The sequence below is a fragment of the Ornithorhynchus anatinus genome, chromosome 13, assembly GCF_004115215.2.
Source record: "Ornithorhynchus anatinus isolate Pmale09 chromosome 13, mOrnAna1.pri.v4, whole genome shotgun sequence".
NCBI lineage: Eukaryota > Metazoa > Chordata > Mammalia > Monotremata > Ornithorhynchidae > Ornithorhynchus > Ornithorhynchus anatinus.
In genome coordinates, this window is record NC_041740.1 from 42,115,668 (window position 1) to 42,140,807 (window position 25,140).

The following is a 25,140-nucleotide window of genomic DNA, read 5'->3' on the forward strand; positions in this document are numbered from 1 at the left end:
TTTTGGGAGGGTGTATACATCTCTATGTGTATCTGTTTGGGGGGAGTTAGAGGAGGAGGAGGAAGAGGTTGGGGGAGGAGCGGCACTGGAAGATATGACCGCTCCCCTCTCATTGTCTCTGGCTGCTCCTTCTCGGTCTCTTTTGTGGTCTCCTCAGCTGCCTCCCACCCTCTAACTGTGGAGGTGCCTCAGTTTTGGGCTCAGTTGTGGGTGCCTTTCTATTTTCCATTTCCATCCATTGCCTCGGAGAACTCATTTGCTCCCACTGCTTCAACTCCCGCCTCTAGGCAGATGATTTCCAAACCTACAAGTCCAATCTTGCATTTCTTCTGCCTTCAGAACGTCACTACTTGGATGTCCTGTCGACACCTCAAACTTAAAATGGCCCAAACCGGCCAGCGTTCCGGATTGGCCTGGGAGAGCTTCCCCAGGTCCTAACAGGGGCTTTCCTGGGTGTTTGTGCCCGATTTCAGGGTCTTGAAAGGGTCTATCTTCAATTCATCTTTTCATTCATTCAATAGTATTTATTGAGCGCTTACTATGTGCAGAGCACTGTACTAAGCGCTTGGAATGTACAAATCTTCCCCTTTCCTGGTGGGACCAAGGGCATTACACATGCCCACGACCACTCACACACACCCATCCTCCCTGGGGACAGCCTGCATGGTTCTTATGAGAGGGACCCGGGCCAAGGATTTGGACAACAAGGGGCTCCTTTTGCGACGCTCCAAAGAAGGTGGGGGATATGAGACGGGAGCTGGGTGGAGTTGGGCCCCTGGGGTCATGGACCTACAGGTACAGGGATGGTAGCAGGTGCTTAGACTTCTGAGTCCTGATAAAAGTTTATCTGCCTGTGTGAGAGCAGATAAGGGCAGGTAAGCTCCGAAGGGGCGGAGCACCAGGAGTCGGAGCAGGTGTAGGGACAAGTCTTGCTGCACCTTGGTCCTCCTGCCCCTGGTCCCCCTGCTCTTCCCAAGACTCAGGTTCCCTCCTGGGCCTGAGCCCTGAACACCCCTCCTCCTCCATGGTCCTCTGCTGGCCATTGCTGGGCCCAGCCTCCCTACAGTGGCTGTGTCCAACCTGCTTTGCTCTTATCCACTCCTGCGCTTAGTAAAGTGCCTGGCACAGAGTAAATGCCTAATAAATACCACAATTATTACTGTGAGATGCTCTTGGCTATCTCTTCATCATGGGCTGGGCTGGGCTGGGCTCTGTCCTGGAGGCTGCGTTGGAGCTTGGGGCTAGGATCTGTGTTGGAGGCTGCCCTGGGGGCTGGGATGATAGTCATAATAATAACAACAAAATTAAAAATAATAACAATTGTGGCAATTTTTTTATTATCAAAAATAATGCTATTTGTTAAGCCCTTACTAGGTGTCAAGCACTGTTCTAAGCGCTGGGGTAGATAGAAGACCATCAGGTCATCAAGCACAGTTCTAAGCAGTGGGGAAGATACACGATAATCAGTTCAGACATAGTCCCTGTCCCACATGGGGCTCCCAAACCAGCCCCCCAGAATCTGGGCTGGGGGTTGGGATCTGCACTGAGGCTAGGCTGTGGGCTGCTCTGGGGCTGGTCTTGGGGGTTGGGATCCACGTTAGAAGCTATGCTGGGGCTGGACTGGGGGCTGCACTGGAGCGGGGCTGGGAATCTCTCTGGGAGCACACCACAGCCAGCCCTGTGCCTTGAGGGATGGTGCCTGGGGAGGGGCTATCAATCAGTGGCATGGTGTGTTGGATAGAGCATGGACCTGGGAGTCAGACAGTCGTGGGTTCTAATGCCGACTGGGCCACTTGTCTGCTGTGCGACCTTGGGCAAGTCATTTTACCTCTCTGTGCCCCATTTACCTCCTCTGTAAAATGGGGATTAAGAATGCGAACCCCACATGGGACAGGGTTGGACTGTGTCCAACCTGATTACCTTTTATCTACCCCAGTGCTTAGAACAGTCCATGGTACATAGTAAACTCTTAACAAAATACCGTAATTATTATTATTAATTGAGCACTTACTGTGTATTGAGCACTATACCGAACACTTGGGAGAGAACAATAGAGTAGGGAGAAAAATTCCTGCCCTTAGGGAAATTACAGTCTAGCGGGGGAAACATATTAAAATAAATTACAGGGAGGAAGCAGTAGAGCATAAAGATATCTACATAAGTTGTTGGTGGGGGGAGGGGGCGGAATATCAAAGTGCTTAGGGAATATTTTTAGGGAATATGGACTCAAGTGCATAAGTTCGCAGAAGGGAGGGAGAGTAGCATGAGGAAGGCTTCCTGGAAAATGTATAATTTTAGTTGGGCACCATCGGCTTGGGAGACAGTTGAGGGCGGTGACTATGGTAAACCACTTCCGTATTTACACCAAGAAAACTCTTTGGATGCACTACCACAATGATTGCCGATGGAGGTGGGGGGTTTTGGGAGAGATGTATCCATGGAGGATGTGTCCATGGCATTGTGATGGGTTGGAGATGTCTCCAGAGCATAAGGTAAGACGAGGGCCCTGAAGAAGGGGCAGTGGCGGTCCGTCAGACACAAAGCGGGAAGCATTTCCAGGAAGGAGGAAGGAAGTGCGTTCGGGGTCGACGGCGAGAGGGATGAGATCGAGCATGGCCCCCAGAAGCAGAATCCTGGATCGGGATTCTGAGGAACCGAGTTCTAATTCCTGCACTTAAGCAAGTCGCTTCACTTGTCTGTGCCTCGGTTTCGTCTTCTGAAAAATGGGGATTAAGTATTTGCTTGATTGAGAGCCACACGAGGGACAGGATTGGGTGCGACCAGGTTATCTTTTATCTACCCCAGCGGCAATCGGAGCGAAAGTACTTATTAAAACGCTTCCTGTGAGTAGAGCACCGTACTAAGAATAAACATTTGTGACCCCGGGGAGAGGGGACTAGCTCTAGACACATAAAGCTAGAACCCTAAAATATAGCTCTTGTCCAGTAAGCGTGAAACAAAAACCACATCTATTACAGAGAAGCAGCTTGGCTTAAGTGGAAAGGGCCCGGGTTTGGGAGTCAGAGGTGGTGGGTTCTAAAACCGCTTCTGCAACGTGTCGACTGTGCGACTTTGGACGAGTCACTTAACTTCTCCGCGCCTCAGTTCCCTCATCTGTAAAATGGGGATGAAGTCTGTGAGCCCGATGTGGGACACCCTGATTACCTTCTACTACCACGCACAGTGCTCTGCACATAGTAAGCGCTCAATAAATACTATTGAATGTACTACATACTTGTACATAGTAAAGACTTAACAAATGCCATCGTTCTTATCGCTATTATGAGGGACAGTGAGAGGACTGCGGTTAGAGGAGGGAAGTATAAGGGCTGGGTGGTGTCGGGGAGAGGAGCGAGGACGGGGAAGCAGCGTGACTCAGTGGAAAGAGCCCGGGCTTGGGAGTCAGAGGTCGTGGGTTCTAAAACCGCTTCTGCAACGTGTCGACCGTGTGACTCTGGACCAGTCCCTTAACTTCTCCGGGCCTCAGTTCCCTCATCTGTAAAATGGGGATGAAGTCTGTGAGCCCTACGTGGGACACCCTGATTACCTTCTGCTACCACGCACAGGGCTCTGCACATAGTAAGCGCTCAATGAATCCTACTGAATGTCTTTATTAGGAAAATGATAGCAGGGGCGGCGGCGGCGGCCAACAACCTGGGCCGGTTGGCCGAGCCCCTCCCCCAGCGGGGATGGGGAGCGGAAGGCCTGGTTGGGGCTGAGGGGCCCCCTGTTTTCCCTTTCCCCTCCTTCTTCCTTTCTTCCTCCCCCTCCCGCCCAGGAAGTCGGGCAGGTGGGGGCGATTGTGGCCCAGGAAATACAGCCCGCCGCCCCCTCCTCCTCCTCGTCGTCGTCGTGGTGGCCCTCCCTCCCCTTCGGTCACACACACACACACACACACACACACAGAGCAGGCCCCGCCTCGCGCCCCGCCTCGCGCGCCCCGCCTCGCGCGCCCCCCGTCCTGCGAAGCGGGCTCGCGCTGGGGCTCCGGCCGCGTCTCCCGGGCAACGGGCAGGCTCGGCTCGCGCTGCCATTGGCTGCGGCCCCGGCGCCCCCGGGGGGTTAAAGTCGGAGCCGAGAGGCGGCGCGCGCGGACTCGGGGCCCCTCGCCGCTCGCGACGCCGTCGACGCCCGCGCCATGGACGGAGGGTGAGGCGGCCCGGGGAGACCCCGGCCTGAGATTTGGATCCAGGAGGAAGGGAGGGATTCCCGGGCCGCGGCGGCGGCGGCGGCGGCGGCGGCGCGCGCGGGGAGCCGGTCCCCGAGGCTCCCGCCGCGCGCCCCCGAGCCCCGGACGGACGGGACCGGCCGGGATTGGGGAGGGCCGGGGGAGGTGGGGCTCCGGCCGCCGGCTTCATCCCTCGGGATCCTCCGGACCCCCCGCAGGCCTCGAGGCCCCCGGGACCCCCCGCAGCGCGGCGCCGGAGGAGCTGAGACGCTGGCGGCTCTTGGAGGGCAGGGCTCGTGCATTCGTTCATTAGTATTTATTGAGCGCTTACTACGTGCAGGGCACTGGACTAAGCGCTTGGACTGCGGGGTGCCCGGTGCCCAGTAGGCGCTCAGTCCGTGCCACCGATGGACTGGAAGAGGGCGGCCGCGCCGGACTGGGACAACTACTGGGGCCCCGACTTGGCCTCTCCCACCCAGCTCCGCCCCACGATCTCCCCCACGAACTTGCAGCTCTCGCTTCACCCCCGCCCCTTGCTCCCTGCCCCTTTCCTCGCCGTCATCTCCCTCGCTCCCCGATCGTCGGGGGCCCGGGATGCTGCTGAAATTCAGCCCTCCCAGGACCGCCGAGAGCTAGGTGGCCTTGCCCCCTTCCGCCGAAATGATGGAGGGGAAGGGGCTGCTCGCACACGCAAGGGAGCGAACGTCGCGAATCACAGGGTCTCGAGGGCCTGTGAGTTGGGGACAGGTTTTCTTATTCTAGAGGTAGGGTCCTTCCGGGTGGCTCCGAGCCCGCCTCGGCCCCGCGCCCTCGGATGGCCCCGAGGGGACGGTGGGTTGCTGTAGGTTGGCTGGGCCCGGCTCACTCGCCCTTCCGATCCTCCCAGGTACAAATACGAGGAGTACCAGGACACGGCCAACTGGCTCCAGGCCCGCACCAAGCACCGGCCCCAAGTAGCCGTGATCTGCGGCTCGGGGCTCGGGGGCCTGGCCGACCTGGTCACTGACGCCGAGGCCTTCGACTACAGCTCCATTCCCAACTTCTCCCGCAGCACAGGTATGGGCCGGGGAAACAAGGAAGTGCTTAGTCCAGTGCCTGGCACGTAGCAAGTGCTTATCAAATACTATAATTATTAGTATTATCATTATTGACCCCTTCCCCGGGAGGCCGGTGGGGAGGACGGATGCCGTTGGCTCACATGATCAGAGGTAGGAAGGACCTGGATTGAGTAGGAAGGACCTGGATTGACGGGGGTGAGGGGGGCTGGTTTCTCCCTGGAGGTGGCTCCCCCCCACTCGGTGCAGACCCGTGGGGAGGCGAGGGGCTCGCGTCTGCCCGTCCTTGTTTGTGTGAGGAGGACCCGTGTCCCTCCGTGTCTGTCCCCTCCCACTTGAGTCTGTGTGACTCAAACCCCTCCCATCCGCTTCCTCCCACTCCAACTCCACTTTCCTGTTTTCTCCCACCCCAAACTGGCCCAGTCCCAGACCTGATTCTTGGCTCCGCATGGGCTGCGTCAGCACTACAGTCTCAGGGAGCCCTCCTGGTAATCACACAGATCCACACACTGGCATGGGAAGTGCATACACATCCAGCAGGCATACCACAGGCATCTAACAAGGCATTTTTGAAGGCTCGCCCTGGGCAGGGAACGTATCTGCCAACTCTGATGTGCTATCTCAAGCACGTAGTACAGTGCTTTGGACTTCGTCAGCAGTTAATAGCGTTGAGTGATTTGTACAAACCCATGGTTTTTTATGGTATTTGTTATGGTTTTATGGTCTTTTATGGTTTTATGGTATTTGTTAAACGCTTACTATATGCCAGGTACTGTACCAAGTGTGGAGGTAGAGACAAAATAATTAGGTTGGACACAATCCTTGTCCCCCACGGGGCTCATAGTCTTAATCTCCATTTTGCAGATGAGGTAACTGAGGCACAGAGAAGTTAAGTGACTTGCCCAAGGTCACACAACAGACAGGTGGCGAAGCCGGGATTCGAGCCTAGTCACGTACCTACACTGGCATTCGTTTGTGCGTGCCCACACCTGTACATGCACCAATGTACTTACGCACCAAGCTGTGCCCGCACACGGTCTAATGTGTGCATTCCCTTCCTGTTGAGGAAGACAGGGACTTTGAGGAGGGAGCCTTTGGATCCTTGGGTCTGGGTGCCCCAGTCTCGACCTTCCTATGGGGTCCGGGGTCTCTGGTCACATCTTTGCTCAGACTCTGTCGTCCTCCAATCCCCCCACGACAGGGAGGAGTAGAGGGAGAGATGGGCTGGGGTTTTCCCCCTCTCCTCCAGGAACTTCAGGCTCCAACTCCCTCACCTTAGCCCCTACCTGAACCCTTATTTCGCAACTGGAGCCTGGGGCTCTAGCTGCCTTCCCCTGCCTTAGTGGAAAGAGCCCGGACTTGGGAGTCAGAGGTCATGGGTTCTAATCCCAGCTCCGTCACTTGTCTGCTCTGTGACCTTTGGCAAGTCATTTCACTTCTCTGTGCCTCAGTTACCTTATCTGTAAAACGGAGATTAAGACTGTGAGCCCCATGTGGGACAACTTGGTTATCTTGTATTTACCCCAGCGCTTAGAACAGTGCTTGACATGTAGTAAGCGCTTAACAGATTCCATCGTTATTATTATTATTGTTATGCTCTAGGCACCCCTCTCTCCTCCTTTCCCCTTCCTCTCCCCTGGAGAGACTCTGTGGGAAGCAGGGAGACACCTCCAGGGAGAGGCTTGGGTTTAGGGTGGGGTAGATGACGGGTTCAACCTTGAGACCTAGAGGCTCAGAGAGTCAGAGACCCTGCCCGGGCCGGGGGGAGGAAGCGGTGCTTGCTGTCTGGCTGAACACAAGCAGAGGAGGAAGGGTACTAGGGGTGAGGCCGAGATGATGCTGAGAAGAGAGAGACAGAAAGAGACAGACTGGATGGAAGAGTGGACTGAGAGAGTGGAAAGATGGGAGGGGCCCGGCCTTGACCCCTCCTCCCCCACAGTGCTCGGCCATGCCGGCCGCCTGGTGTTTGGGAAGTTGAGCGGCCTGACCTGCGTGGTGATGCAGGGTCGATTTCACATGTATGAGGGCTACTCGCTCTCGAAGGTGAGGGGGCTGGGAGTGGGGGCGGCAGGGGAGGGGTGAGGGCCGGGAGTGGGAGCAGAAGGGGGAGGGGTGGGGACTGGGAGTGGGAGCTGGGGGGTGGGGCCGGGTTCAACCCCCTTCCCTCCTTGCCTTCAGCTCTGGCTCAGCTTGGGACCTACTGTCCTGCCTAGGAACTGTGTTTCTTGCTTCCATGCCTCTTCTGTCCTGGAGACCCCCCCCCCCACCCGGCTCATGACTTTTGAGAACTTCGGGGTGCTTGGGGGACTGGTGGCTGGAGGGTGGAGGAATGGCAGTCACAGGTGAGGAGTTCCTGATCCAGAATAGGGCCAGGGACGACGGGGGTGGGGGGTGGGGAGGCATGAGGAGGGGAGGGGACTCCCCAGCGCCCCTAGTGGCCGGGTGGGAATGGGGGACGTTGATGACCCTGTCGCCGCTGCAGGTGACATTCCCCATCCGAGTGTTCCGACTCCTGGGCGTGCACACGCTGGTGGTCACCAATGCGGCCGGAGGGCTCAACCCTGATTTTGAGGTCGGAGACGTCATGCTGATCCGTGACCACATCAACCTGCCTGGCATGAGTGGCCAGAACCCCCTCTGCGGCTTCAACGATACTAGGTGAGGACCGCCTTGGGTGGACGGTGGGGGTGGGGAGGGAACCAGGAGGGTCTGGTGTCCTGGGGTGGGGGTCAGGGCGGTGGAGCCCTCTCCACACTGAGACCCATCCTTTCCTCAGATTTGGGGAGCGTTTCCCCGCCATGTCCAACGCTTACGACCGGGAACTGCGGGACCGGGCGCACCAGGTCTGGCTGCAGATGGGGGAGAAGCGGCCTCTGCAGGAGGGCACCTACGTCATGCTAGCGGGACCCAACTTCGAGACCATCGCCGAGTGCCGCCTCCTCCGCCTCCTGGGGGCCGACGTTGTCGGTGAGCCCGTGGACCTTGTGGCCGGGAGACCCCGGGGAGGGCGGGGACGGGGTAGGGAGAGGCGAGTGGAAGGGAAGGGTGGATGGGGGGGCGAGGAGACACCGAACGAGATGCAGGGAAGAGGGAGGGTGGGGAATTGTGGGGGAAGGTTGGCGGGGGGGAGAGAGGGAGGGTGGGCATGGGAGGGAGTGCGGGGGTCCGCCCGGGGAGCCATGCTGACCCGCTCTCCACGGGGCCCGGGCCCGTTCCTCCAAAGGCATGAGCACAGTGCCGGAGGTCCTGGTGGCACGGCACAGCGGCCTGCGCGTCTTCGGCTTCTCCCTGGTCACCAACATGGTGATCACCGACTACGAGAGCCGGGCCACGGCTAACCATGAGGAGGTGCTGGAGACCGGCCGCCAGGCTGCCAAGAAGCTGGAGAGACTGGTGTGCACGCTGCTGGGATCCCTCTCGGCGCCTGGAAAAGGCCACTGAGCTCCCGGGGCTGCCGGCTCCTCTCGGGCCTCTTGCGAGGACCGATTCTTCACCCGCTGCTTGGCATGCCTGCCCTCTGGCAGCCGTCCCCCATTCAAGCACTTCCCCAGTCAGGGACAAACTGTCTTTGTGCCCCTCCTCCTCTTCTTCTTCCTTTTTGTGCCTTGGGAGGGGGCGGGGCTCCCCCTGGCCGGAGCCCACTGCTTTCCGGCTTTGCTGACGAGCCCTGACTTGGGCCCCCGCGGCCTGCCATCCCAACTACTACAGAATTCTGTGGGGAGGCGACCCCGGTCCCTTGCTTCCTCCAGCTGGGCTTGGCCCGGCACCTCTGTCCCTGTCCCCTCCGCCCTCCGCCGTGCAGGAATAAAGTCACCTTGGGACAACAGACAGGCCAACTCTGTGCTGAGAGGCGGAGCGGCTGCAAGGGGCGGTGAAGGCGGGGGGAGATGGAGGAAGAGGAATGTGGAGGGTGAGATGGGGCAGGGGCTGCCTGGGCATGTATGAGAGAGACGTTTGCTGGGGGGGGGGGGGGGCGGGTGTGTGTGGGTCGTGCCGACCTCTGCCTCCGCTCCCACACCTGAACCCGTGTCTGTGAGCATGCCCGGGCCGGGCACATGGGTTTCTGCCCATCTCCGCTGCTCCCTATCTCTGTGATAGAGCCCCCATCTCATGGGATCTCAGGCTGGGGAGGGGAGGGGTCCTCCAAGTAGGCTGGTGATCAAGACCGACATCGGGGCAGTGGAGCTTGGGCGGTTTGAGAGGCCGTGGCCTGGGACCCCACGGCTGGCCGCGGCAGAGGATCAAGCCCAGAGCCAAGTACCGTGGTTCCAGGGGATGAACGCGGAGCCCAGCGAGTCCGGCCAAGAGCCTTGGTTGAACTACCCGGCGCTCCCTGTCCGTAATGATCTCTTGAGCCTATCTGGTCCCTGGCCCCCATTGATTCCGCCCATGTTTCCTAGCTCACTGATTTCACTGGGTTCTTCCTACCTCAGGAGGCCCCTCTGATTTTCTGACACCGAGGTCTCTCTGACCAGTTAACCTTGATAATTGCTGGCCTTGGTCCCCTAAGCCCATCCCTCCCCCTCGGGCCGGGGGCGGGCGGGAGGGAGAGACATGCCAAGCCCATTTCCAGCCACGTGGGAGCAGAGATGCAGCAGCCCATTCTCCTGCAGGGAGAACAGGGGCAAAGGGTTTAGGGAGCAGTGGGTAGTCAGTGGGCGCCTTGGCGAGCTCTGTGATATGGGTAAGGAGGAACTGGGGATGTTTGACTTGGAGGGTGCGTGTGTGTGGGAGAGACGGAAAGATTCTCCAACCGGCAGGCCGACCATCCCTCCTTGTAGTGGAAGGGCTTTAATATCAGTAACATTGGAGGATTGATTTAGCAGTAGTGGAACAAGAGTTGACTGCTTCCACACAGGAAGCAGGATTGTGGCAGAAGGCACTTCTTCTCGTGGCCAAAAGAAAATGGAACAGCCCATAGCTCGGCCGGGCCTCACCTCCACCCCATCCCGAACCAACCCTATCTCAACCCAGCCCTAGCCTCTGCCCAGTGGCACCATTTGCTCCTCTTCCTTATCCCTCCTCTGATATAAGACCCTTTGTTCTGGGGGGGCACAACGCAATCCAATGTTGGCCTGGATGCCCTCTCCCTTGGGGCCTGGACCCCCACTATCATCTAGGTGTGGGAAGCAGCGAGGCCTAGGAGATAAAGTATGGTTCTGGGAGTCAGAGGACCTGGGTTCTAATCCCGACTCCACCACTTGTCTGCTGTGTGACCTTGGGCAAGTTACTTAACTTCTCTGTGCCTCAATTACCTCATCTGTAAAATGGGAATTAAAACTGTGACCACCCCCATGTAAGAGATAATTTACTACTATGTGCCAGGCACTGTACTAAGTGCTGGGGTGGATACAAGCAAATAGAACTGGACGCGGTCCCTGTCCCATGTGGGGCTCACTGTCTTAATCCCTATTTTACCGATACTGTAACCGAGACACAGAGAAGTGAAGTGACTTGCCCAAGGCCACACAATAGAGAAGTGGCAGAGCCAGGATGAGAACCTATGACCAAACACGAACTGTGTCCAACCAGATTAGCTTGCATTTACCCTATCGCTTAATACAGTGGCTGGCACATATACCATAAAAAAAAACCCAAAACCTAGGGGGAGGCAGAGGCACTGCCCTGCTCCCCTTGCCCCCCCACACCCCTTCCCATGTGGCCCAGGAAGTGGCCACGAGGAGGGAGCCAGAACTCCTCGCAGGGCAGACCCTATCTGGCTCGGCTTCTTGGTTCCAGGGATCAAGGCACTGCCGTAGGCCCCGCGGAGCTGGTGTTATCGTGTGGCATCCGTGTGTGCCTGGAGGCGCTGCGCGCCGGCTGCGAATCCAGCTCCGGCTCTGACTCCAGGCCCAGCTCTAGGCCCAAGCCTGGCCCCGCCGCCTGCGCTGCCCCCTCTTCCTCCGCCAGAAACCCTTCCACAGACGCAGGCTCGGTGGCCCCCCACGGTAGGACCCCCTCCAGCTCCGACTCCACGGCCTCGGCCTCCACCCAGGCCTCCTGCTCCCAAAACCGGTTTATCTCTGCTGCAGCCGCCTCTTCACTCAAGGAGGCGGCAGCAACCATCCCCAACGCTGGCCCTGACCATGGCCCCAGCAGCAGAGGGAATGTGATGGGGAGCAGCAGCAGCGGGAGCACGGCGGGGCGGTGAGTCCACGGGAGGGCTGGAGCCATCACTCCTGGGGGAAGGGAAGCTATAAAGAGAGGTAGAGGGTGGGGCTGGATCCTTCCCCAGTCACACCCCGACTTCCTCCCGTGCATGTCCCCAGCGCACTGACCGACAGGTCCGTGGCCCGCCATGCCCACACGTCAGCCCTCAGTCCACGCAAAATCACTTATTTGCTTTGCCTGGTTCCTATCTATGTTCCCACTGAACCCTGTGATCGTTCCCCCCTCACACTCCCCGCCCCATCCTTTGTGACCCACCCCTGTCCCCTTGTCCCTGTTCTGCTCCCTGAGCCTAGTCCACCTGTCCACCCTAATCCACCTGTCCCCTGGCCCGGGCTTGGGCCCCTCACCGGTCCTGGGCTCTGGCTCCGCCAAGGTCTGCTTCAGCTGATGCCAGAATAGCCTGTCCACTGGGGCGGAGCTGCTGGCCCTGACCTAGGCTAGGAGAGGGCGGGGCCATGGGGGGCGGTGGAGGGACACGGACCCCTCAGGCTAATGGTCAGCGCTGCCTGGCCAGAATGATGCCTGTGTAGGGGAGGCCCTGGGCTGGCAGCCAGCGATCCAGGTTCTGGCCAGAAATTGATCACCATGGGCACCCCCACACACACACCACCCACCAGCACCCTGCTCTGATCTTCAGGGCCATAGGTAAGGAGTCTCCAGGCCCGGGTCAGACTGGAAACCAGACATCCTTGCCCCGCATTAGGGACCAATCCACATAGACCTGCAGGGATTCGGGAATTCAGCTTCTCCCCGGGGCAGTTCAGCCCTGCCCCACCCCCTGCTGCCATCTCCACGTCCCTTCTGCTTCAGGGAGTGAGAGGCAGGGGCTGTGTTGGAGGGGCCTTGGGACCTCCCTCCTCCTTCTTCTCCTCCTCCTCCTCCCCCTTACCTGGGGTTGTGATCTTGAGGAGTTTGGAGTGACTCTTGTCTCCTGTGCCAGCTCATCAGTGCCCCATCCCTACCTCGCAAGCCCCTCCCTGCCTCCAGCTCCCCAGCTCGGCTCTATAACCGTGGTAGGCAGAAGGCAGAGACGCCAGGAACTCTGGCCCAAACCTTCCTCCGCTGGGCCGCGGGGAGCAGCCGGGGCACTCGGTGAGGCCTGGGCCGGGCAGAGCCAGGCTGAAACCTTCCAGGATACACGGTGGGCATGTGGGTCTGTGGGGACACGGAGGGGGTCAATGGGCACAAGTCACAGGGGGAATGGGTGGGGTCCCAGACACGGAGGGGATCGGTGGCCTGGGGTTGCGGACTGTCTGGAGGGGAGGGGCCCGGCCCTCCCCCTCCCTCTGCCCCTCTCTCCATCCCCTCTTCCTCCCCGTCAGGAGCGATGGTGCCAGCTGTCCCTAGGAACCCCCACCCCGCACTGCTCCACCTGGTCCTCCCTCTCCAGCTCCCGCTGCTGCTGGGCGCGGGGATGGAGTCAGGATGGGGTCCCACCCCGCCGGCCCCAGAGGATGAGGAGTTGGAGACCATCATGTACGTGCATCTGCTGGGCAGTTCCCTGAATGTGGAGGAGCTGCAGGAGTCCCTGGACCAGTCCCTGCTGCGGTTCCGTCGCCTGCACCTCGATTTCCCCCGCCGCAGCAGCCCCGGCAGGGGCCGCGAGTACTGCACCGGCCTCATGGCCTGGCGCGGGGTGGCGGGGCCCGACGGCCCCTGTCCACTCCGCAACACATTCATCCATGCGCCACTGGAGGCTGTGCGTGCCGTGCGCCTGGCACCCAACATCAGCTGCGGCCCCGAGCGGGAGGCTCGCTGCTACCAGAGCCTGCCGCTCTCCGCCACCGAGTGCCAGCTCGCCACCGGCACCACCCCGCCCAACTGCCGCTACGTTAGTGTCAGTGTAGCCAAGAAAGTGGTCCTGGCCCAGCTGCCCGGCTCCCTGCAAGGCTGGCTCGTTCCCATCTTCTATCAGTGAAACTCGAGTCCTTTCCCTCGCTGACTCACTCGCACCATCCACCCACCCATCCATCCATTCCCTCCTCCACACACCCCACCTTTGCTTTTGGGCCCTTCACCCACATGCACACAAGCCCACCTATAATTGTGTACTTAGGCACCCCTGCACACCAGCACACACACTTGCATAGGCCATACTCACCAAGAGAGGCATGTTCATAATTATGATAGGACTAGAGCTGTTTGCATACACACATCCCACCCCAATACAGAGGTTCTCATGTCCAAACACACACACACACACACACACACTCACTCACCCTAGTGCCTTAGGAGACATTAGGGGAAATGCCAACCTGTGACCTAGTCCCCTACCCTGGACACTGCTCATTCTCATCACCCCCATCCTCCCTTCATGGGCCCATACAAAGGATCAAACCCTAAAGCTTCCCTCTTTCCCCTTAACTTAAGCATGAGGTCGCTAGGCCTGCAGGGGAGGAAGGTCTGTTAGCCTGACAGGCATGGCCAGCTGTGGTGTGTGTTTGGGGGAAGTAATAATAATTATGGTATTTGTTAAGAGCTTACTATGTGCCAAGCACTGTTCTAAGCACTAGGTTGTCCCATGTGGGGCTCACAGACTTAATCCCCATTTTACAGATGAGGTAATTGAGTCACAGAGAAGTTAAGTGACTTGCCCAAACTCACACAGCTGATAAATCACAGAGCCGGAATTAGAACCCACGACCTCTGACTTCCGGGCTCTTTCCACTAAGCCACGCTGCTTCTAAGCTAAGAGGGTTTCATTTCTATTGGCATAATCCCGCCCCCCCAACCCCTGACTCCCATCTCCGTTTTCTGCAATAAATGTTGTTTCTGCTCCAGGGAGTGGGCAGCTGGGATTGAGATTTTCTTCTTTTTATGATATCTGTTAAACACTTACTATGTGCCAGGCACCGTTCCAAGCGCTGGGAGTTTGGGGTGTGCTGGGAGCTAACGGACCTGAGGTCCCGGAGTTGGCGGTGATGGGTCTGGGGGTCCCGATACTGGGGTCACAAGGTCCGTGGTTCCGATGTTGGTGCGCATGGTCGTGGGAGGGAGGGTCACAGTACCGGGACCCCGCTGTCGGCGAGGGGCAAGGGGAGCTGTTATGATGCTGGGCCTTATGGTGTTCTGGGACTTGGGAGGAGGCCTCAGCCTAAGGAGAGTCAAAAGCTCAGCAGTGGACAAGGAAATACAGGATCCCTGGATTCCCAAATCCCGACTCCCCCCGCCCCCCAAATCGGGGTCCACGTTGAGAGAAGTCGAGGCCCTGGGCTGAATGTGTGTGAATGTCTAGTGTGTGAATGTCTAGTGTGAGCCCCCCGCAAGTAACCGTGACCCTCCATGGCGTGATGACAGAGCCACCAGCCAGAGGGGTGGCAGAGGAGCAGGTGGAGCTGTGGGCAGCCTCGGCAGGCCTTCCGTCTGGGGGTGCGGTGGGCGGGAAGGAGGGAGCAGGGTCGGGAGGACCCCCGCCCGCAACGAGGGGCGGCGGATCCTCACCCGGCTCTCTTCCCTGTCCGCCCTTCGCCCTGTGGCTTCTTCTTTTGCAGGCAAAAGCAGCCGCGAGGTGTTGGGGCAGGAGGAAGAGGACTGGGGGGAGTCCCCGCTTTTACCCCGGAGGCCAACGTGGCACCTCGGTGAGTAAACATACACCAGTAAGTGTCACCTTTACCCCGCTTAAATATCAAGCACATTTCCCCTTTCTAGTCACCATTAACTTAATGACCTCACCTAACCTAAGAATCAACAGGGCTCTAAAGGCGGGAAGGTGATAAACGCCGGGGATTAGCGCATATTGATGATGATGATCATCATGCTGGTATTTGTTAAGCACTGACTATGTGCCAAGCACTGTTCTAAGCGCTGGGGTAGATAGACGGTAATGAGGTTGTCCCACGTGGGGCTCACAATCTTCATCCCCCTTTTACGGATGAGGGAACTGAGGCACAGAGAAGTTAAGTGGCTTGCCCATAGTCACACAACAGACAAGTGGCAGAGCGGGGATTGGAACCCACGTCCTCTGGCTCCCAAGCCCAGCTCTTTCCACTAAGCCACACTGCTTCTCTTATGGTAATCACTATCCCACCACGTGAACTGAGGCAAAAGATGATAAACAACAACAACAATAACAACAGTAATAATACAAATTATAAAAAAACCCCACCCCAATGGTAGTATTTGTTACACTATGATGTATTTTGGGGGGAAGCAGCGTGGTGTAGTGGACAGGGCACCGGCTGGAGAGTCAGAAGGACCTGGTTTCTAACACTGCCACCGCCACTTGTCTGCTGTGTAACTTTGGACAAGTTACTTAACTTCTCTGGACCTCGGTTATCTCATCTGTAAAATGGGGTAGGGACTGTCTCTCTAGACTGTGAGCTCGTTGTAGGCAGGGATTGTCTCTCCTTATTGCGGTATTATACTTTCCCAAGCGCTTAGTACAGTGCTCTGCACACAGTAAACGCTCAATAAAATACGACTGAATAAACGAATGACTGTGTCCAACCTGACTAACATATCTACTGCAGTGCTTAGAATGGTGCTTGGCACATAGTAGGGGCTTAACAAGTGTCTTTTACTATTATCATTAATAAATGTTTACTATATGGCAAGTGCTGTACTAAGCGCTGAGATACATAAAATCAGGTTGAATACAGTTCATGTCCCAGATGAGACTCAGGAAGTTTCACAAGCCCGTAACCTTGGCATTATCCTTGACTCCTCTCTCCCAGTCACCCCACATATTTGATCCATCACTAAATCCTGTCAGTTCCGTCTTCGCAACACCACTAAAATCCACCCTTTCCTCTACCATCCAAATTGCTACAGTGGGAATACACTCATCCCATCTCACCTGGAGCAGCAGCGTGGCTCTGTGGAACGAGCCCGGGCTTGGGACTCAGAGGTCATGTGTTCAAATCCTGGCTCTGCTGCTTGTCAGCTGTGTGACTTTGGGCAAGTCACTTGACTTCTCTGTGCCTCAATTACCTCATCTGTAAAATGGGCATTAAGACTGTGAGTCCCATATGGGACTACCTCATCACCTTGTATCCTCCCCCAAACTTAGAACAGTGCTTTGCCATTATTATTATTATTATTATTATTATTATTACTGCATCAGTCTCTTTGCTGACCTTCCTACCTCCTGTATCTCCCCAATCCTCTCCACTCCAAGCCATACTTCACTCTACTGCCTGGATCATTTTTCTACAAAAATGTTCAGGTCATGTTTCCCCACTCCTCAAGAATCTCCAGTGGTTGTCCCTCCACCTCCACAACAAAGGAAAACTCTTCACCTTTAGCTCCAAAGCACTCAATAACCTTGCCCCTTCCTGCCTCACATTGCTACTCTCCTACTACAACCCAGCCCGCACACTTCGCTCTTCTAATGCTAACCTTTTCACTGTTCCTCAATTTCACCTATCTCACTGCCGACCTCTCACCCCATCCTGCCTCTGGCCTGGAATGCCCTCCCTCCTCATATTTGACAGCCAATTACTCTCTCCAACTTCAAAGCCTTTATTGAAGGCGCATCTCCTCAAAGAGGCCTTCCCTGCCTAAGCCCTCCTCTTATCTTCTCCCACTCCCTTCTGTGTCACTCTGGCGTGCTCCCTTTATTCATCCTCCAAATCCCACAGCACTTATGTACCTATCTGTCATTTATTAATGTTAATGTCTGTCTCCCCCTCAAGAGTGTAAGCTCATTGTGGGCAAGGAACATGTATGTTATACTCTCCCAAGCTTTTAGTGCAGTGCTTTGGACACAATAAGTGCTCAGTAACTATGATTAGCTCATTGTGGGCAAGGAACATGTATGTTATACTCTCCCAAGCTTTTAGTGCAGTGCTTTGGACACAGTAAGTGCTCACTAACTATGATTAAGTGATTAACTGACCGAGGCAGAGAGAAGTTAAATGACTTGTCCAAGGCACACAGTAGGCAAGTGGAGGAGCCAGGATTAGAGCCTAGTTCCTCTGAGTCCCAGGCCTAGAGGAAAGAACACAGGTCTGGGAGTCAGAGGACCTGGGTTCCAATCTTGTTTCCACCATGTGCCTGCTGTGTGACTTTGGACAAGTCACTTAACTTCTCTGGGCCTCAGTTTTCTCATCTGCAAAATAAGAATTCAATACCTGTTCTCCCTCCTACTTAGACTGTGGGGTCTGTGTGGGACCTGATTATCATGATTCTACTCTAGAGTTTAGTACAGTGCTTGACATATGGTAGGCACTTAACAAATACTGCAATCGTTGGCATATTATGATGATGACGATGATGTCACACTGCTTATAAAGGAATTATAGGAAACAAGCAGGCTTTTCTCTCATGCTGCCCCAATCTCATTCATTTAAAGGACAGAGTCCTCTTTTAAAGTTAGAAGTGCAGGCATGGACTGCCTTGTGTCAGTTATTGTACAAAGCAGAACACCTTCATCAAGCCCCAAACAGCTGAAGTATTGATAAGGTCGAGAGGGAGTGCAATTTAGAGGGTTGGTACAATTTAGGAGGTTGGTCGAGGCCCTGCAAACCTCATGCCCTGGTTTTAAAGCTCTTTGAACCCCTGTATTAATCTGGCTTTGATCTCCAACCCACAAAATGAGGGAACCCTCTGAAACTGGAGAGCATCAGGCTGAGCACAAACAGCAGGAAACACTTCTTTCCTCAGGAAGGGGTGGATACAAGGAACTGTATCCACATCTTCCCTCAGGAAGGAACTGTAATGCTACAGGAAACACTGGTATATCCTGGGGGGTTGGACAGATCCATGGGCCAAAGTTCATGCTGGGTCACTGGGGTCCAGTTAGGGCTGGAGAGGGGACAGTCAGGGGTGTTGGATGGCCTGTGTTGGGTCACTGGAGGACAGTCAGGATTGGAGAGGGGAAAGTCAGGGGTGTTGGAAGGCCAGTGCTGATTCACTGGAGGTCAGTCACTGTTGGAGAGGGGACAGGCAGGAATGTTGAACAGCCTGTGTTGGGTCACTGGGGGACAGTCAGGAGTGTTGAACGGCCTGTGTTGGGTCACTGGAGGACAGTCGGTGTCAGAGAAGGCTCAGTCAGTAATGGGTCACTGGAGGGCAATCAGTGTTGGAGAGTGGACAGCCAGGACTGTTGGATGGCCTGTGCTGAGTGACTGGAGGACAGTCAGGGTCAGAGAGTGAACAGTCAGGGGTGTTGGAAGGCCTGTGCTGGTCACTGGAGGATATTCAGGGTTAGAGAGTGGACAGTAAGGGGTATCGGATGGCCTGTGCTGTGTAACTGGGTGACAATCAGGGTCAGAGAGGACACAGTCTATGGACCCAGGACTATGCTGGGTTACTGCAGCACAGTCAGGATTGGAAAGGAGACAGTCGAGGGTGTTGGATGGCCTGTACTGGGTCACTGGGAGACAGTCAGGGCTGGAGAGGAGAGAGTGGGGGGGGGGTGGACGGTCTATGCTGAGTCACCAGGGGAGAAACAGGATCTGAGGGCAAAATGAAAGGAGATGGGAGGACAGCTGCCCCCCCCCCCAATCCTCTTCTTCCCTAACCACTCCTTCACCACCCCAGCCTTGACTGATTTCTGGCCAGGACCCTGGAGGCAAAGAAACCGTACATTTTATCTCAAGGGGCAGCTTGTTCCTGGGGCTCCGAGTTCCCCAGACCTAAACTCCTCAGTGTCCAGGATGGTCTTGCACAGGGTGTCCCTACCTCTGCCTGCCCCAGGCAGGGTCTTTGAATCACCTCTGCCTTAAGGCTGCAGGCAGGTGGGAGGGTGAGTGAATGGCAAGAGGGTGTAACGGAGTGAGACGTTCTCAGTCGGAGCCCACAGAGAAGGCAACCGAACAGCCTCTGATCTGCCGCTGGAGCTGATCCAGAGCTAGAACATGGGGCTGGGTGGCCAGTGGACCATGGACAGACTGTGATTCTGGGCAGCATCAAGCACAGACTCTGGACATACAGTGTTTAGCATGTCAACCTTCACTGGGTCAGATTCCCCTCCCACGGTGTACATGGGGAGTGGGGTGAGGGAGTCATTTGCTGGACAGCTCGACCTGGCCCAGTGAGGTCAATTGGTGGCCAGCAGGGCCTGGAAGCTGGGTCATGCAGGATGATGACATCTCAGGGCCCTCCCGTCAGACCTCAGGACAGTATCCCGGGACCAGCCCAGACCCCTCTGACCTTCCCTCAGCTTCCCTCCCCTGCTACTCTAGTTGAGTCCCGAGTCCTCGGTCTCTCCAAATGCAGAATCTTGGCCCCCCAAACTCTCCAGGACAGACGATCCAGGTCCTCAGCTTTTGTGGTGCAGACCCCCCAGATGCACAGTTCCACCAATGCAGACCCCCCAGGGCTCCAGCTTCTTCAGAGCAGACTCCGGAAGCTCCCCAGTCAATCACTCAATCCATCATATTTACTGAGTGCTTACTGTGTGCAGAGCGCCGCACTAAGCTCTTGGGAGAGTACAGTACAAAAGAGTTGGTAGACACGTGCCCTGCCCGCAGTGAGCTTACAATCTAGAAGGGGAGATAGGCATTCATAAAAATAAATCACATGGATTTTATAGATGTAATATATAATAATATTTTGTATATACATTATACTTATGTAAACTCTGTGGATTATCCCCTTTTGGATCTCCAGGCTGGGCCTAGAGTCTTTAAAACTGTAAGTTATGTTATTAATTATTTATTTATAGTAATACCTGTCTCCCCTTCTAGACTGTAAGCTCATTGTGAACAGAGAATATAGCTGCAAACTCTGTTGTATTGTATTCTCCCAAGTTCTTATTGTTATTATTATACAAATGATATATTATATTATTGTACTAATTGTACATTATATAACAATAATAGTAATAATAATCATATTTGTTAAGTGCTTACTATGTGCCACACACTGTACTAAGTGCTGAGTGGAGATGAGCAAATAGGGTTGGAGACAGTCCCTGTCCCACATGGGGCTCACAGTCTTCATCCCCATTTTATAGATGAGGTAATGAGGCACAGAGAGGTGAAGGGACCTGCCCAAGGTCAAACAGCACACAACTGGCAGAGCATGATACACAGTAAGGGCTCAATAAATACCGATTCATTCTTTCATTCAGTTGTATTTATTAAGCACTTACCATGTGCAAAGCACTGTATTAAAAGCTTGGGAGACTACAATATAGCAATAAACAGATATTTTCCCTGCCTTAAATGAGTTTACAGTCTGACGATGATTATGACGACTGGGGAAGGGAAGGGGCCAAATGAATGATGCTGGTCTCTGGGGAGTTACACATGGCCCAGGGCACTCTCTTCATCTCTCCACCAATCTTCAGCACTGCCCCAATCCTTTATGCATCCTCTCACCCGCTGCGGTTTGGACAGATCCATGGATGACCATCCATTCTGGACCATCTTGAGATGGTCAGAGATAGAGAGGGGAGAGTCAGGGGTGTTGGATGGTCCGTGCTGTGACCCTGGACGGAGAGTCAGGGTGGAGAGGGGAGAGTCAGGGGTGTTGGATAGTATGTGCTGGGTCACTGAGGGAGAGATAGGGAGATAGAGCATGGGCCTGGGAGTCAGAAGGACCTGGGTTCTAATTCTGACACCACCACCTGTCTGCTGTGTGTCCATGGGCAAGTCATATAACTTCTCTATGCCTCAGTTACCTCATCTGCAAAATGGGGAATTGAGTCTGTGAGCCCTGTGTGGGACAGGGACTGTGTCCAACCTCATTCTCTCGTATCTACCCCAGTGCTTAGTACAGAGCTTGGTACATAGTAAGTGCTTAACAAATCCCACACTTAGTATTATTATTAGAGAGGGAAGAGTCAGGTGTGCTGGATGGTCTGTGCTGGGTCGCTGAGGAAGAAACAGAGAAAGAGAGTGGAGAGTTCGGGATTCATTCAATAGTATTTTATTCATTCAATAGTATTTATTGATCGCTTACTATGTGCAGAGCACTGTACTAAGCGCTTGGGATGAACAAGTTGGCAACAGATAGAGACAGTCCCTGCCGTTTAACGGGCTTACAGTCTAATCGGGGGAGATGGACAGACAAGAACAATGGCAATAAATAGAGTCGAGGGGAAGAACATCTCGTAAAAACCGATGGCAACTAAATAGAATCAAGGCGATGTACAATTCATTAACAAAATAAATAGGGCAATGGAAATATATACAGTTGAGCGGACGAGTACAGTGCTGTGGGGAAGGGAAGGGAGAGGTGGATGAGCAGAGGGAAAAGGGGAAAAAGAGGGTTTAGCTGAGGAGAGGTAAAGCGGGGGTGGCAGAGGGAGTAGAGGGAGAAGAGGAGCTCAGTCTGGGAAGGCCTCTTGGAGGAGGTGAGTTTTAAGTAGGGTTTTGAAGAGGGGAAGAGAATCAGTTTGGCGGAGGTGAGGAGGGAGGGCGTTCCAGGACCGCGGGAGGACGTGGCCCGGGGGTCGATGGCGGGATGGGCGAGACCGAGGGACGGTGAGGAGGTGGGCGGCGGAGGAGCGGAGCGTGCGGGGTGGGCGGTAGAAAGAGAGAAGGGAGGAGAGGTAGGAAGGGGCAAGGTGATGTAGAGCCTCGAAGCCTAGAGTGAGGAGTTTTTGTTTGGAGCGGAGGTTGATAGGCAACCACTGGAGTTGTTTAAGAAGGGGAGTGACGTGCCCAGATCGTCTCTGCAGGAAGATGAGCCGGGCAGCGGAGTGAAGAATAGACCGGAGTGGGGCGAGAGAGGAGGAAGGGAGGTCAGAGAGAAGGCCGACACAGTAGTCTAGCCGGGATATAACGAGAGCCTGTAGCAGTAAGGTAGCCGTTTGGGTGGAGAGGAAAGGGCGGATCTCGGCGATATTGTATAGGTGAAACCGGCAGGTCTTGGTAATGGATAGGATGTGTGGGGTGAACGAGAGAGACGAGTCAAGGATGACACCGAGATTGCGGGCCCGAGAGACGGGAAGGATGGCCGTGCCATCGACGGTGATAGAGAAGTCTGGGAGAGGACCGGGTTTGGGAGGGAAGATGAGGAGCTCAGTCTTGCTCATGTTGAGTTGGGATGTGAAATGATCTGTGCTGTAACACTGGAGGGAGCATCATGATGGAGAGGAGAGCGTCGGGGTGTTGGATGGTCTGTGCTGGATCGCTGGGAGAGAAACAGGAGTAGAGAAGGGAGAGTTAAGGGTATTATATGATCTGAGCTGCAACCCTGGAGGGAGAGTCAGGGATGGAGAGGGAAGAGTAAGTACTTAGACTGTGAGCCCCTCAGCCTAATTAACTTGTATCTACCCTAGTGTCTAGAACAGTGTTTGACACATAGTAAGGGCTTAACAAATACCATAAAAAAGTAGAGGATGTTAAATGGTCCATTTCTGCCATCACCTACTGTCTTTACACTTAGTGGAGGTGTTGGCGTGAGCTGAACATGCCAACATGAGTATGACATGAGCCTCAGCTGTTTCAGTGGTGGACTGGACTGGGTCTCTGAACTACAACTGGTTTGAGGAAATGGTCATGATGGTGCCTGGTAGGCAGGGAAATCTTGCTCTCTCTGTCTCCGGCTAGAAGCCCTCTGCTCAAAGGACTCGAGAGCTGGAAAGCTCGTATCACAACTGCTCTTAATTTACAGTTTTCTTATCTGGGAATTAAATACCTGTTTTCTCTGCTCAGATTGAGAACCCCACACAGGACAGGGCTTGTGTCTGATCTGATTGTACTGTATCTACCCCAGCACTTAGTATAGTACTTGGCACACCGGAAGCATTTAACAAATAGCTCACTTACTCTCACTAGCTACTAAGACACGCCTGGGGATCAGAGTGAGCAGAGTGTGCAGACTGTGAACGCCTGCCAGGGTCCTGAGTCCTGAGTCCGGAGTCCTGAGTTGAGTAACAACCCAGAACCTCCAGGAGCACAGGCTCTTCACCCTGGGACCGGGGCCAGGGGTGGATGGGAAGGGCCAGAGCCAGGGCCAGGGCCGGGTATGCAGGGCTAGGGCAAAGGCCAGGGTTAGCTACCGAGGGCCAGGGCCAAGTCTAGATATGCAGGGCCAGGGCCACGGTTAGAGCCAGGGCTAGATGTGTAGAATTGGGGCTGGGTCTGAGAAACTTGGCGATCTAGACTGTGGGAGGGATGGACACGTAGGGGAATCTGGGAGAAACAAGTAAAATTTTCAAGGAGTTGCTATGAGACACGCCTCAGCCCTGGGGAAGTCAATGTTTATTCCAAAGAAGGTTGAGAAATTCAACAACACATTCCAGGGAGGGAAGGTTCCCAGCGCCGGCCCCCTTCTCTCTTTTCCCTCCCTCCCCGCTACAGGGACCTACAGAAGGGAGGAGAGATCCAAAGCTCTTCCTTAGGAGAGAATCTATGTGAGTGAGAGTTCACGTCTATGTTCATGCGTCTGGGGGTGTGTGATAGTGTGTGTGTGTGAGAGAAAGAGAGACTAGGGAAAAGGAGATGAAGATATTTTTACGAAGGAGAAATGTAGTTGTGACGACCGTGAGGGGAGGTGCTAATGACTTTGGCTCGGGATCGATGGGGAGAGCCGTAGGAGGGAATGGGGCGCAGACGGGAGGTCTCGGCGCCCCCCGCCCCGACTCCCGGGCGGCAGCTCAGCTGCTGATGGTGATCCTGCCCCGGCGGGGGATGCTCAGATAGCGGCAGCGCGGGAAGCTGATCCCGTGCATGAGAACACACTCGGTGGACATGTACTCCTCACTCTGAAAGCAGTGGCCGCCGGTGGAGCCCCGGCAGGGCATGGAGGGGCGGATCGAGTCCAGGGGCGCGTGGAAGAAGGTGCCGGTGCCCTGGCAGTGGCCGTCGGGCTGCACCACGCGCCTCTGCACCATCATCACGTTGCAGTATTGCTCCTCGCCCCCGGGGACCCGGGTCTTGGGGAAATCTTCTAGCTGGCGCCGGGGCAGCGGGTGCTCGCCGTCGGGGATTCCGGCCTCCAGGGTGGCCCCGAACAGCAGCGGGAGAAGGAGAGGGAGCAGCCTTGGCAGGAGGGCCGGACGGGGGGTTCCGGGGAGAGGGCGCGCCATCGCTCCTGGGGGCAAAGGGGAGCTGGAGGGAGGGAGGGGGCGGAGGGTGGGACCCCATCATCCCCGCAGCCCGGACGTGCCCACTCCCCGACCCACTGACCGATCCCCCCCCACCGTGTCCGTGTCCCACCGTGCCCACCCCCCGACCCTCAGTCCCCGCGGAGTCACACACTTTCTCTCTTTGCCGGGCTCCTGGCCCCGCCTCTGGAAAGTCCTGGTTCGTGCTCTTGGGCTGAGGCCGCTGCTCTCTCCTCGGCCTTGCCCTTGCGCCGGGCCCCTTCCGGCAGCAGGGGATTTAAAGTGGGGTCCCTGGGGTCCCGAGGGTGGCTGACTGGCCCGAGGTGGGAGCGGACCTCCGGAGGGGAGGGAATGATTGCCAGCAATGACGGGAAGAGAGTCTTCAAACCCGGACCTGGTGGGGGCGGGGGGCGGGGGGCGGGGGGCGGGGAAGCGGCCGGCCCACTCCATGACAGTCATCTGGCTTCTTCCATCTCCGAGGCCGCGGGGCACCACCGTTCCACCTCTCTGACCCCTCTGTGGGTGTCCTGCCTGCAGAGCCGCTCTCTCTCTTCCCCAGGCTGCATCCCTGTAGACGCCACATCCCTGTTGACGCCACCCCCCACCCTCCTCCCAGTTTCACAACCCCTTAGCCGTGATATTGTCCTCTCTCATTCAGCCTGCATCTCCAGTCTGGGGTACTGGTCCAGCTGTGAGCCCGTCATTGGGCAGGGGTTGTCTCTATCTGTTGTCGAATTGTACATTCCAAGCGCTTAGGACAGTGTTCTGCACATAGTAAGCGCTCAATACAGACTATTGAATAA

At 55.9% G+C, this 25,140-nt stretch overlaps 3 protein-coding genes across 4 annotated transcripts; 2 read left to right on the forward strand and 1 right to left on the reverse strand.

The window, feature by feature from the left end:
• The first annotated feature begins 2,424 nt into the window (after nucleotides 1–2,424).
• Nucleotides 2,425–9,049, forward strand: LOC100084590 (purine nucleoside phosphorylase). Of its 2 annotated transcripts, none has more exons than XM_029078333.2 (6): nucleotides 2,425–2,492; nucleotides 5,055–5,224; nucleotides 7,163–7,266; nucleotides 7,706–7,881; nucleotides 8,000–8,190; nucleotides 8,447–9,049. In XM_029078333.2, exons 1-6 carry the CDS (start codon nucleotides 2,464–2,466, stop codon nucleotides 8,662–8,664), a joined length of 888 nt encoding a protein of 295 aa, XP_028934166.1. In that variant the 5' UTR covers nucleotides 2,425–2,463; the 3' UTR covers nucleotides 8,665–9,049. The 2 variants fall into 2 exon arrangements, with proteins under 2 accessions (XP_028934166.1, XP_028934167.1); XM_029078334.2 differs by lacking the exon at nucleotides 2,425–2,492 and adding an exon at nucleotides 4,045–4,149.
• Nucleotides 9,050–12,721: 3,672 nt separating this feature from the next.
• On the forward strand, nucleotides 12,722–13,312 carry RNASE11 (ribonuclease A family member 11 (inactive)). The gene has a single exon (XM_029077422.1). It carries the CDS (start codon nucleotides 12,722–12,724, stop codon nucleotides 13,310–13,312), a length of 591 nt encoding a protein of 196 aa, XP_028933255.1.
• A 10,160-nt stretch (nucleotides 13,313–23,472) lies between these two features.
• On the reverse strand, nucleotides 23,473–24,706 carry LOC114816112 (ribonuclease pancreatic-like). The gene is made up of 2 exons (XM_029077924.2): nucleotides 24,492–24,706; nucleotides 23,473–24,324 (listed from the first exon to the last, which is right to left on the reverse strand). The coding sequence occupies exon 2, from the start codon at nucleotides 24,317–24,319 to the stop codon at nucleotides 23,888–23,890; it is 432 nt and encodes a 143-aa protein (XP_028933757.1). The 5' UTR covers nucleotides 24,320–24,324; nucleotides 24,492–24,706; the 3' UTR covers nucleotides 23,473–23,887.
• Nucleotides 24,707–25,140: the final 434 nt, after the last annotated feature.